Source organism: Salmo trutta, chromosome 16 (genome assembly GCF_901001165.1).
Source record: "Salmo trutta chromosome 16, fSalTru1.1, whole genome shotgun sequence".
Lineage (NCBI taxonomy): Eukaryota > Metazoa > Chordata > Actinopteri > Salmoniformes > Salmonidae > Salmo > Salmo trutta.
In genome coordinates this window covers 10,868,053-10,882,151 of record NC_042972.1, presented here as the reverse complement: position 1 = coordinate 10,882,151, position 14,099 = coordinate 10,868,053, and the positions used below count along the sequence as shown (strand labels likewise).

General features: G+C 42.2%; 1 protein-coding gene across 2 annotated transcripts in view; it reads left to right on the top strand.

Annotated features, from left to right (window-relative positions):
- The first annotated feature begins 137 nt into the window (after nt 1–137).
- LOC115150075 (serine/threonine-protein phosphatase 4 regulatory subunit 1) overlaps nt 138–14,099 on the top strand; it is a 31,587-nt gene continuing 17,625 nt past the window's right edge. For both annotated transcript variants that reach the window (XM_029692981.1, XM_029692982.1), the window contains exons 1-9: nt 138–196; nt 6,265–6,309; nt 8,549–8,678; nt 9,309–9,415; nt 9,668–9,810; nt 10,098–10,244; nt 12,519–12,623; nt 13,088–13,153; nt 13,916–14,074. In XM_029692981.1, the coding sequence (XP_029548841.1) occupies nt 190–196; nt 6,265–6,309; nt 8,549–8,678; nt 9,309–9,415; nt 9,668–9,810; nt 10,098–10,244; nt 12,519–12,623; nt 13,088–13,153; nt 13,916–14,074 (909 nt within the window). In that variant the 5' untranslated portion in view covers nt 138–189. The remainder of the gene's footprint in view (nt 197–6,264; nt 6,310–8,548; nt 8,679–9,308; nt 9,416–9,667; nt 9,811–10,097; nt 10,245–12,518; nt 12,624–13,087; nt 13,154–13,915; nt 14,075–14,099) is intronic.

Sequence of the window (14,099 nt, the reverse complement as noted above, 5' to 3'; positions counted from 1 at the left end):
TTGGACCTCCACTTAAGATGGCAATCAAAGTGGCTAGTGTGAGGGCCGAGGGGATAAAAATGTTGTTTGGACTGCAGTTATACTGTACTGTCTTTGTTAAAATGGTGGAAGCCCTCACTGGCCACACGATACCTCTATCATTCTCTATGGTGACAGCCCAAACAATAGATCACCGAGCATATAATCAAGATGGCAGGTATGTGGCTAGCTATGATAATAACGTTTATTCGAAACTTTAACGAACTCGTGTTTGTCAAAATACCGTTTAGGGTGTCTTGTGAAAAGTCGCCTACATTGACACATAATTTCTAGATTTATTGTGTGTTGTTTTCAAGCAATAATGATAGCTAGCTAACGTTACATGGGCAGCAAGCTGTGTTTTCAAGCGAAAGGGATAACTTGGCTAGCAAGTTCTAGTATTTATATCTGCTTGTTGACAACACTAACACTGCACATGTTTCTAGGTATGGGTTGTAGCTATAATGTATTGTGTGTTAGGTCAATTTAAAATGTAATGTTAGCTAAATATGTCAGGTCGACTTGCTTTCATGCCTAAACTACTGTATCTTGCTAGCTAGCTTGCTAGCCTCTACACCGATATCTTGGCATTCCAAATCCATCTCAAAACAATGACGTGCAGCAAGCTTGTGATTTGGTAACCGTATATAACTTCCCAGTACTTGCGCAAATTAGGTACGTAGCTCATGTTAGTTCATTATTTTCATTGGCTGAAACAGTATACACTAAATTGTTATGGTAAAGGTTTGTTTTTGAGTTGGAGGAACATTTCCTAGTTCTGTGTTTAATTAACATTGGCTGGCTACTGCACTCTTGGTCTTACTTGTTACCACTGGATTAGGCTAAATGCCCCACTAGCCAGCAGACCCGAACCGCTTGCTTACAGCTGTACTAGGGTCAGACAGCATTCCTGTGTGTATTGAGGGGGCCTGAACAATCTCGCCTTGCATATGATTTGGAACCTGGCTGCCTCCCAGCTGTGATCCAGGTGCCCCTCTCTGTCCGACAGCGAAGTTGGCTCAAAACAAATGTGACGTAGTATTAAAAACAGTTAAATGTAATCTGTGTAAAAAAAAATAGTTATACATTGCTGAGGTGTAGTCACTTGAGGATACAAGCTCAGGTACACAGTACAAATATGATAATTATGAAACCATGAAATATTTTGTATTTCCAATTCAACAAAACTGTATGAATAAGGCTTGAAATTACTTATATGCTTTCTAAATATTGTTTAATTAAATTATAAATGACTAACTATAAGATTTTACCTTAACTGTAAAATACATATTTGTATGTTTAGTGTTAGAGAAAATGTGCATATTTTCTGAAGGTCTGTCTTGGTCAAAACATCTGACCCCATCACTATGAACATCTCAGAGCTCTAGTTTGGCTTCCTGAACTCATTAGGAACTCAACTTTAATCTTATATTAATCATGTTTAAAATCGGAATTATTTTAGACATATCTCGAGCTCTGAATGAGCTATAGTGATGAAACCAGTCTCTTCTGCTGAGTTACAATGTAAGGATTGCAGGGATCTCAGTGGCTGTGACGTAGGGTTCAAGTGGTTTCAGATTTGACATCCTACGTCACAGGCCAGAACAAGAATAGACTGACGAGTTTCAGATGAAAGGTTTCTTGCCATTTAGAGCCTGTAATCGAACCCACAAATGATGCTCCAGATACTCAACTAGTCTGAAGACCAATTTTATTGCTTATTTAATTAGAACAACAGTTTTCAGCTGTGCTAACATAATTGCAAAATGGTTTTCTAATGATTAAATTAGTCTTGTAAAATTAAACTTGGATTAGCTAACACAATGTGCCATTGGAACACAGGAGTGATGGTTGCTGATAATGGTCCTCTGTACGCCTATGTAGATATTCCGTGATTTTTTTTGTTGTTGCCGTTTCCAGCTACAATAGTCATTTTCAACATTAACAATGTCTACACTGTAATTCTGATCAATTTGATGTTATTTTAAAACAAGTACATTTCTAAGTGATCCCAAACTTTTGAAAGGTAGTGTACATATTTGTTGTTTAGCTCCAGGACACTCACAAGACCAGTCTGAATGTAGCTGGGTACCAGTAAAAAAAATGTATATAAGTGCATTCGGAAAGTATTCAGACCCCTTGACCCCCCTCCCCCCCATTTTCTTACATTACAGCCTTATTCTAAAAATGGATTAAATTAATTTTTTTCCTCATTAATCTACACACAATAACCCATGACAAAGCAAAAACAGGTTTTTAGAAATGTTTGCAAATGTATAAAAAAAATGACATGTACAGTCGTGGCCAAAAGTTTTGAGAATGACATGTTAATTTCCACAAAGTTTGCTGCTTCAGTGTCTTTAGATATTTTTGTCACATGTTACTATGGACTACTGAAGTATAATTACAAGCATTTCATAAGTGTCAAAGGCTTTTATTGACGATTACATGAAGTTGATGCAAAGAGTCAATATTTGCAGTGTTGACCCTTTTTCAAGACCTCTGCAATCTGCCCTGGCATGCTGTCAATTAACTTCTGGGCCACATCTTGACTGATGGCAGCCCATTCTTGCATAATCAATGCTTGGTGTTTGTCAGAATTTGTTGGTTTGTTTGTCCACCCGCCACTTGAGGATTGACCACAAGTTCTCAATGGGTATAAGGTCTGGGGAGTTTCCTGGCCATGGACACAAAATATCAATGTTTTGTTCCCAGAGCCACTTAGTTATCACTTTTGCCTTATGGCAAGGTGCTCTATCATGCTGGAAATGCATTGTTAGTCACTAAACTGTTCCTGGATGGTTGGGAGAAGTTGCTCTCAGAGGATGTTTTGGTACCATTCTTTATTCATGGCTGTGTTCTTAGGCAAAATTGTGAGTCAGCCCACTCTCTTAGCTGAGAAGCAACCCCACACATGAATGGTCTCAGGATGCTTTACTGTTGGCATGACACAGGACTGATGGTAGCGCTCACCTTGTCTTCTCTGGACAAGCTTTTTTCCGGATGCCCCAAACAATCGGAAAGGGGATTCATCAGAGAAAATGACTTTACCCCAGTCCTCAGCAGTTCAATCCCTGTACCTTTTGCAGAATATCAGTCTGTCCCTGATGTATTTCCTGGAGAGAAGTGGCTTCTTTGCTGCCCTTCTTGACACCAGTCCATCCTCCAAAAGTCTTCACCTCACTGTGCGTGCAGATGCACTCACACCTGCCTGCTGCCATTCCTGAGTAAGCTCTGTACAAGTGGTGCCCCGATCCCGCAGCTGAATCAACTTTAGGAGATGGTCCTGGCACTTGCTGGACTTTCTTGGGCACCCTGAAGCCTTCTTCACAACAATTGAACCGCTCTCCTTGAAGTTCTTGATGATCCGATAAATGGTTGATTTAGGTGCAATCTTACTGGCAGCAATATCCTTGCCTGTGAAGCCCTTTTTGTGCAAAGCAATGATGACGGCACGTGTTTACTTGCAGGTAAGCATGATTGACAGAGGAAGAACAATGATTCCAAGCACCACCCTCCTTTTGAAGGTTCCAGTCTGTTATTCGAACTCAATCAGCATGACAGAGTGATCTCCAGCCTTGTCCTCGTCAACACTCACACCTGTGTTAACGAGAGAATCACTGACATGATGTCAGCTGGTCCTTTTGTGGCAGGGCTGAAATGCAGTGGAAATGTTTTGGGGGGATTCAGTTCATTTGCATGGCATAGAGGGACTTTGCAATTAATTGCAATTCATCTGATCCCTCTTCATAACATTCTGGAGTATATGCAAATTACCATCATACAAACTGAGGCAGCAGACTTTGAAAATTAATATTTGTGTCATTCTCAACTTTTGGGTACGACTGTACATAAGTATTCAGACCCTTTACTCAGTACTTTGCTGAAGCAGCTTTTGGAGTGATTACAGCCTCAAGTCTTCTTGGGTGTGATGCTACATGCATGGCACACCTGCTTCTCCCATTCTTCTCTACAGATCCTTTCAAGCTCTGCCAGGTTGAATGGGGAGCGTCGCTGCACATATATTTTCAGGTCTCTTCAGAGATGTTAGATCATGTTCAAGTCCGGGCTCTGGCTGGCCCACTCAAGGATATTCAGAGACTTGTCCCAAAGCCACTCCTGCATTGTCTTGGCTGTGTGCTTAGGGTCGTTGTCCTTTTTGAAGGTTAACCTTCGCCCCAGTCTGAGGTCCTGAGCACTCTGGAGCAGGTTTTCATCAAGGATCTCTCTGTACTTTAATCCGTTCATCTTTCCCTCGATCCTGAATAGTTTCCCAGTCCTTCCCACTGAAAAACATCCCCACAGCATGATGCTGCCACCACCATGCTTCACCGTAGGGATGGTGCCAGGTTTCCGCCAGATGTAAAGTGTTCAATCTTGGTTTCATTAGACCAGAGAATCTTGTTTCTCATGAGCTGAGAGTCCTTTAGGTGCCTTTTGGCAAAGCGGGCTATCATGTGCCTTTTACTGAGGAGTGGCTTCCATCTGGCCACTCTTCCACAAAGGCCTGATTGGTGGAGGGCTGCAGCGATGGTTGTCCTTCTGGAAGGTTCTCCAATCTCCACAGAGGAACTCTGGAGCTCTATTAGTGACCATCGGATTCTTGGTCACCTCCCTGACCAAGGCCCTTCTCCCCCGATTGCTCATTTTGGCCAGGCGAACAGCTCTAGGAAGAGTCTTGGTGGTTCCAAACTTCTTCCATTTAAGAATGATGGAGGCCACAGGGTTCTTGGGGACCTTCAATGCTCCAGAAATGTTTTGGTACCCTTCCCCAGATCTGTGCCTCGACACAATCCTGTCTCGGGGCTCTATGGACAATTCCTTCAAATTCATGCCTTGGTTTTTGCTCTGACATGCACTTTCAACTGTGGGACCTTATATAGACAGGTGTGTGCCTTTTTCAAATCAAGCCCAATCAATTGAATTTACCACAGGTGGTCTCCAATCAATTTGTAGAAACATCTCAAGGATTATTAATGGAAACAGGATGCACCTGAGCTCAATTACGAGTCTTGGAGGAAAGGAGCTGAATACTAATGTAAATTAAGTTTAATTTTTTTTTTTTTAATACATTTGCAAAAAATTCTTAAACCTGTTTTCGCTTTGTCATTTTGGGGTATTGCTTGTAGATTGCTGAGAATTTGTATTTATTTCATCCATTTTAGAATAAGGCTGTAACGTAACAATGTGGGAAAAGTAAAGGGGTCTGAATACTTTCCGAAGCCACTGTATATATACGGTGCAGGTCAAGTTTGGACACACTTGCTCATTCCAGAGTTTTTATGTTAACTATTTTCTACATTGTAGAATAATAGTGAAGACATCAAAACTATGAAAAACACATATGGAATCATGTAGTAACAAAAAAATTGTTAAAGAAATATACTTTACATTTTTCCAAGTAACCACCCTTTGCCTTGATGACAGCTTTGCACACTCTTGGCAATTTCTCAACCAGCTTCACCTGGAATGCTTTTCCAACGGTCTTGAAGGAGTTCTCACACATGCTGAGTACTTGTTGGCTGTTTTTCCTTCACTCTGTGGTCTAACTCATCCCAAACCATCTGTTGGTTTGAGGGTGGGTGATTATGGAGGCCAGGTCATCTGACGCAGCACTCCATCACTCTCCTTCTTGGTCACCTGGAGGTGTGTTGGGTCTTTTTGTCCTGTTGAAAAACATATTTCAGAATTGTGATGTCTTCACTATTATTCTACAATGTAGACATTTTTTTTTTAAGTAAAGGAAAACCCTTGAATGAATAGGTGTGTCCAAACTTTTGACTGGTACTGTATATATTTTTTTATGCCTTAAGGGATCCTAAAATTCTAAATCAAATAGCAAAATTATCCTTGGTATGGCCATCATCTCAAAACATACTCAGTGTGACGTCACAAATGACTTACCAACGGTTGTTGTTTTAATCTGTTATTGTTTTTTTTTTTTTTGTTTTTTTTTTTATTTATTCCAGCTTAGACTCTTAAGGATTAAGACACTGCAGAGCTGGTGCACGATATGGCTTGGAAAACATACCTCAATCCAGGGATGAGAAATGCGTTGTACTCCGAATTGTCCCATTATGTCAACTGTTACAGACAAGATTGAATGACTGCAATTTGTTTTGCTAGCTTGCCCCTTTTCTCTCTTTCTCATAGTAACAGTTGATGTATTTGCTGATCACCAGGTACCATTTGACTGAAGGTATTAATGATTTCATGTTTGTAAAATCTGTCCTCATCATTTTGCAGGTCTGTCTTTATATTTTGAAGATGGCCATGATGATTTGGATGACTGTGAGTATTTCCCCCTCACCAATATGTTTCAAATGCCATGTTGAATTCTTGTGAAGTTCATGTAGAAAGATTTACTGATGCACATTCAATGCAGGATTTTACTGACACCTTCCAAAGTGTGGTGAGGGAAGCCTGTAGTTTCTGATTGACTTTCTTTGTCCACATGAAATGTAAGGCTGTTACATTTTACATTGACATTTTAGTCATTTAGCAGATGCTATTAACCGCAGACACTTACAGGAGCAATTACTGTTAAGTGCCTTGCTCAAGGGCACATCAATATTGTTTTCTTCACTTAGTCGGCTCGGGATTCGAACCAGCGACCTTTCGGTTACTGGCCCAATGCTCTTTACCGCTAGGCTAACCCCTAACTTTGTGTCAGATTCCTCCCTCTGGGTTCAGGCAAGTTATTATTACCAATATCCATCTTTCCGTCTTGTCATAGGCCACTCATTTTGTAACTGAAACAGGCAGTGCAGTAGCTGTCACTTTTTCACTTTGCTTACTATGTATATTGAGGTTAAATGTGGTGTCGTATTACTTGCGCAAAGGTCAACCCAAAGCGCACTTATATCAACATTATAATTCTAACACTGAGCCTAATCTGACAGGCAGGGGTTCCTTTTCCAGATGAAAGTGCTTACTTGCAGTGCATTTGGTATTCACACCCCTTGACTTTTTCCACATGTTACATTAAAGCCTTATTCTAAAAGGAATTAAATGTTTTTTTTATGTCATCAATCTACACACAATACCCTATAATGATGAAGCAAAAACAGGTTTTTATACATTTTTACAAATGTATAAAAAAATAACCTGTTAATATCACATTTACATAAGTATTCAGACCCTTTACTCAGTTCTTTGTTAAAGCACCTTTGACAGCGATTACAGCCTTGTTTCTTCTTGGGTATGACGCTACAGCTTGGCACACTTGTATTTGGGTAGTTTCTCCCATTTTTCTCTGCAGATCCTCTCATGCGCTGTCAGGTTGGATGGGGAGCGTCGCTGCACAGCTATTTTCAGGTCTCTCTAGAGATGTTTGATGGGGTTCAAGTCCGGGCTCTGTCTGGGCCACTCAAAAGACATTCCTGCATTGTCTTGGCTGTGTACTTAGGGTCGTTGTCCTGTTGGAAGGTGAACCTTCGCTCCAGTCTGAGGTCCTGAGTGCTCTGAAGCAGGTTTTCATCAAGGGTCCCTCTGTACTTAGTTCTGTTCATCTTTCCCTCGATCCTGACTAGTCTCCCAGTACCTGCCGCTGAAAAACATCCCCACAGCATGATGCTGCCACCATAATGCTTCCCCGTAGGGATGGTGCCAGGTTTTCTCAAGATGTGACGCTTGGCATTCAGTCTAACGAGTTCAATCTTGGTTTCATCAGACCAAAGAATCTTGTTTATCATGGGCTGGGAGTCCTTTAGGTGCCTTTTGGCAAACTCCAGGCGTATCATGTGCCTTTTACTGAGGAGTGGCTTCGGTCTGGCCACTCTACCATAAAGGCCTGATTGGTGGTGCTTCTGGAAGGTTCTCCCATCGTCACAGAGAAACTCTGGAGCTCTGTCAGAGTGACCATCGGGTTCTTGGTCACCTTCCTGACCAAGGCCCTTCTCCCCCGATTGCTCAGTTTGGCCGGGTGGCTAGCTCTAGGAAGAGTCTTGGTGGTTCCAAACCTATTCCATTTAAGAATGATGGAGGCCACTGTGTTCTTGGATCCTTTTTGGTATCCTTCCCCAGCTCTGTGCCACGACACAATCCTGTCTCAGAGCTCTACGGACAATTCGACCTCATGGTTTGTTTTTTGCTCTTACATGCGCTGTCAACTGTGGGACCTTTTATATAGATAGGTGTGTGCCTTTCCAAATCATGTGCAATCAATTCAATTTACCACAGGTGGACTCCAATCAAGTTGTAGAATCATCTCAATGATGATCAATGGAAACAGGATGAACCTGAGCTTAATTTCGAGTCTCATAGCAAAGGGTCAGAATACTTATGCAAATAAGATTTAATACATTTGGAAAAAATTCTAAAACCTGCTTTCGCTTTGTCATTATGGGGTATTGTGTGTAGATTGCTGAGGAAAAAAAACGTTTTATTTAATAAATTTTATAATAAGGCTGTAACGTAACAATGTGGGAAAAGTCACTTTCCGACTGCACCGTACCTACTGTCCACACTCAGTCACTTCAGCGTGAACTAACATGTTTGTGAAGTTGTGATTTTTTTTCTGTCTGGATAGTTGGTTTTGATGACTACGGATCAGAGTGCGACGGGATTCGGATCACAGCTTTTCTGGATGCAGGGCAAGACAATCTCACCCCCCTGGGGAGACTAGAGAAATACGCCTTCAGCGAAAATGTCTTCAACAGGTAGGAACGAAAATGATGATGCATTTGCAAACACGGCACAGGGAAGCAATGGCAAAAGTTTAGAGATAATGTGATGCTCATGATGACTGCCATTTGTTTTTGTAATGTAGGACCACAATACACTGTTGATTTTAAAAGTTCTGGTTTGAATTCACCAAACCTGGGCTTATGCCATGGCATGGCTGGAATATAACAAATGATGTCGGGCATCAGTGAATGGGCTGAGTGTAGGCTGGGCATTCCATACTACCAGGTCTTTTCACCCTGTGCTTCAAGACATGAACTCACTAGGCGCCACGCTTGTTATGACGGGCGTGGTTTGACCTAGGTGTTTCTTATTTGGTCACTTCTTGCTTTCTGCCCAATCAAAGATAAAAGCCTGCCTGATGCCCTCAGTGGTTTTCAAGACGTTAGCATGCACATTACCTTTCCAAACACCTCCATTGCCCCCAGTTGAACTCCACTCATGGGAATGAATTTTTCATGCTCTGCTTGTTGAGTTCAAGTCCTCATTGGGGTGATTTCCAAGTGCGTGTGTGTAATTTACTCGTCAGCTACGGGCCGGTAGCGCTGTGTTGTGCTACTTGGGCTAGATGTTGGCACTAACTTGGTGCTTGTGTTGCTTTCTAGGCAGATCGTGGCACGCGGGTTGCTTGATGTGCTTCGAGAGTTCAGTGACAATGAGAATGACTTCATCAGCGTCATGGAGACAGTTGCCCGAATGTCTGAAGATGGAGGTAGATGTTGTTTTTATCTGTCTCATATAATTTGACAATTCTGTCAATTGTTTGTGAGGTTGGGGTCAATTCCATTTTAATTGCTGTCACTTGAATTGGACATGGAAGGTTAGCGATCCACTGGAGTAAAATGTAATAAATTAATTGACTAACTTTTACATGCAATTAACCCCAAATAAAAATGTATTGTTTTGTTAGAACTTTTGTTTAGTACGCATGTTTGTGAACATCTCCGTGTGTGTGTGTCCTCAGAGCCCACAGTGCGCGCTGAGCTGATGGAGCAGGTGCCCAACATTGCCATGTTCCTACACGAGAGCCAGCCCAACTTCCCAGCAGCCTTCTCCAGATATCTGGTGCCAATCGTGGTTCATTATCTCACAGACCCCAATAACCAGGTAGGAACACATAGGACTCCCAATGGACCACAACAAAACCGTGACATTATCTTAAGCAATTGTGATTACTGACACCGCTTGCCTGTCATTTGTGCCTATGAATTGTAAATGTTAATTGTTATTGGAAATTCAACAAGCTCGTAATACATTAAACAAATTCTAGGAAGAAAGGCTACCATAGTGAACTGAACAGAACACGTGCATTTCCAGGCTAAGTAAACACTATATATTGTATAGTATATTTTGAAGTAAAGCAGTCAGTACTGACAGATGGTATTTTTCCCCAGGTGAGGAAGACCAGTCAGGCAGCCCTGCTGGTGCTGTTAGAGCAGGGCCTCATCTGCAAAGGCGACATGGAGACCAAAGTGTGTCCTGTTCTACTGGACCTCACCGAGCCCAGCAGCGACGATGACTACAAGATCGAGGCCGTCGCGGTAATATGGCTTTGGGTTTATTGATGATTCAAGTTCACATTAAGTTACGTTTCAGCCTTATTCTAAAATGGATTTAAAAAAAAATATTCCTCATCAATCTACACACAATACCCTATAATGACAAAGCGAAAACAGATTTTTATACATTTTTGCAAATGTATTAAAGATTAAAAAAACCAATTGAGCTCATCCTTTTTCCGTTAACCATCCCTGAGATGTTTCTACAACTTGATTAGAGTCCACCTGTGGTAAATTCAATTGATTGAACATGGTTTGGAAAGGCACACACCTGACTATATAAGGTCCCACAGGTGACAGTGTATGTCAGATTAAAAACCAAGCCATGAGGTCAAAGGAATTGTCCGTAGAGCTCCAAGACAGGATTGTGTCGAGGCACAGATCTGAGGAAGGGTACCAAAAAATACCTGCAGCATTGAAGGTCCCCGAGAACAAAATGGCCTCCATCATTCTTAAATGGAAAAAGTTTGGAACCACCAAGACTCTTCATAGAGCTGGCCACCCGGCCAAACTGAGCAATTGGGGGAGAAGGGCCTTGGTCAGGGAGGTGACCAAGAACCCGATGGTCACTCTGACAGAGCTCCAGAGTTTCTCTGTGATGATGGGAGAAACTTCCAGAACACCACCAATCAGGCCTTTATGGTAGAGTGGCCAGACCGAAGCCACTCCTCAGTAAAAGGCACATGACAGCCCGCTTGGAGTTTGCCAAAAGGCACCTAAAGGACCCTCAGACCATGAGAAACAAGATTCTCTGATCTAATGAAACCAAGATTGAACTCTTTGGCCTGAATTCCAAGCGGCATGTCTGTAGGAAACCTGGCACCATCTCTACGGTGAAGCACGGTGGTGGGAGCATCATGCTGTGGGGATGTTTTTCAGTGGTAGGGACTGGGAGACTAGTCAGGATCGAGGGAAAGATGAACGGAACAAAGTACAGAGATCCTTGATGAAAACCTGCTCCAGAGCACTCAGGACCTCAGACTGGGGTGAAGGTTCACCTTCCAACAGGACAACGACCCTAAGCACACAGCCAAGACAACACAGGAGTGGCTTTGGGACAAGTCTCTGAATGTCCTTGAGTGGCCCAGCCAGATCTCTGATTTGAACCCGATCGAACATCTCTGGAGAGACCTGAAAATAGCGGTGCAGCGACGCTCCCCATCCAACCTGACAGCTTGAGAGGATCTGCAGAGAAGAATGGGAGAAACTCACATACAGGTATGCCAAGCTTGTAGCGTCATACCCCAGAAGACTCGAGGCTGTAATCACTCTGAAAGGTGCTTCAACAAAGTACTGAGTAAATGATCTGAATACTTATGTAAATGTGATATTTATGGGTTTTATTTTGAATAAATATGCAAAAAATGCGGAAAAAATGCTTTGTCATCATGGGCTATTGCGTGTTCATTTATAAGGGGGAAACATTTTTTTTTAATAAGGCTGTAACGTAACAATATGTGGGGAAAAAGTCAGGGGGTCTGAATACTTTCCAAAAGCACTGTATAGGACATAAAGACATATAGGACATAGATGCAAGAGTAGTGGTTCTGAGGCATTATACCAAAAACACGTCAGCCAAAGATGATATCGGCTCAGACTGATCCCTGGATGGGAATAATGAGGATATCGGCTCCGACTGATCCCTGGATGGGAATAATGAGGATATCGGCTCCGACTGATCCCTGGATGGGAATAATGGGGATATCGGCTCAGACTGATCCCTGGATGGGAATAATGAGGATATCGGCTCAGACTGATCCCTGGATGGGAATAATGAGGATATCGGCTCAGACTGATCCCTGGATGGGAATAATGAGGATGGTTGTTAGTGGACCCTAGCCACAATATTGAAGTCAATATGAGATGCAGCTTCAGAGGAATTTGCAAGTCAGCATAAATCCATGGTTACTACCAGTACTGTGTTTATAAAGGGGGTTTATTTTTGTAACCTTGACGATGCTTTCTCTAATACGGTTAGCTGTGGAATGGTAAGGCTGTGTGGAATGCCCAGCTGAATCCTCCACCAAGTCCAATAGTGCTGTTTGAGAATCAAGCACTGTGCTTCCTTTGTGCTCGGATCCACATGGAGGTGTAAGGGTGCCCCTAGATGCAGATCCTGGGTCAGTTTAGCATTTTCCCCCGCAAACATTTTTTTAAGATTGGGGGAGGGGAAGCTGATCCCATGTCTGTACTCTGGAGCCCCTGTGGATTCCATTAGAATTACATTGATTGTGATCCTCTCTCCCTGCTCCGTAGATCATGTGTAAGCTGGTAACCATGCTGAGCAAAGAGACAGTGGAGCAGCTGTTGCAGCGTTTCTGTGAGCTGTGCAGCGACGCCAGGCTCTTCCAAGTCCGCAAGGTAAACTCAAACACACAGTTCTCCGGATCCATCTGGAGCACAGTTTTGACAATAAACATTACACACTGTTTATGGTAGTCGCTCAAGGATTGTGTTTCCCATCTTGAATCTTCCGAAATGTTCACAAACTGAATGAATGCAGTTGCTGAAGGAGTGTGTTTTGTGATTCAGTATGAAGGCCTAAACTATCTGTTTGGAATTGTAATGACCTTGGGAACTTAGTGCCAGTTGGGGAAGGGGTATTTATTTTGGAGATTTTCCTGAGCTTGTAATGACTGTAATGTGCCTCGGTGTATCCCAATGTTGCCCTTTATTATTCAGCACCAACAGTATTAAGTCTATAAGGCCGACATGGGTAAATACTTTTTGGAATATTTTTTTATTTTTTTCTCCAGTCATACGAGTGAGCAAAAGCTGCTTGAACAAACCATTTTTAACAGGTTTTTGACACTCTTTTCCTTCAGGTGTGTGCAGCCAATTTCGGAGAGTTCTGTTCCATTGTGGGCCGTGATGCCACAGAGAAACTACTGGTGAGTCACTAGGATGTTGCTTTATTTCGTCCTCACACTCAAAGATACGGTGGTATACAGTATCAATCAAATGTATTTATAAAACCCTTCTCACATCAGCTGATGTCACAAAGTGCTGTACAGAAACCCAGCTTAAAACCCCAAACAGCAAGCAATGCAGGTGTAGAAGCACATTACCAGTCAAAAGTTTGGACACACCTACTCATTCAAGGGTTTTTCTTAATTTTTACTATTTTCTACATTGTAGAATAATAGTGAAGACATCAAAACTATGAAATAACACACATGGAATCATGTAGTAACCAAAAAAGTGTTAAACAAATCAAAATATATTTAATATTTGAGATTCTTCTAAGTAACCACCCTTTGCCTTGATGACACCTTTGCGCACTCTGTCACAAGTTTCCAATATCCTCGCCCACGTGGGCATTATGTAAGAGTAATGTATATGGCAATTATTTTATGGTCCTACTGCATTCTGTCCCCTATCAACACATTTCAAACTTTTGGTGCCAGCGAGAATGACATAAAAAAGTAGTCAAGGTAACTAGCCTAATAGAGCCTCCACCATGTATATCTCACTAGGTCATGATATTTAAGCCTCCATATATCCATGATATTTGTGATTTCCTTAAGTGCAACCAACCTTTGTCTGATAAGAAATTCTCTTTTTTTTTTATTGGAAAATGTTTTGCTACAGTTTGCAACGATCTCCACTAATGAATACATCCCTTGTAATGATTGTCTTCTGTCACTGCCCAGATGTCCAAGTTCTTTGACCTGTGCTCTGATAGCCTGTGGGGCATCCGGAAGGCATGCGCCGACTGCTTCATGATCGTCTCCAACTCCACCTCCCCCGAGGTGCGACGCACAAAACTGTCCCCCCTTTTCAGTAGCCTCATCAGTGACCAGTCTCGCTGGGTAAGAGACTGCGCCAGATGCGCGC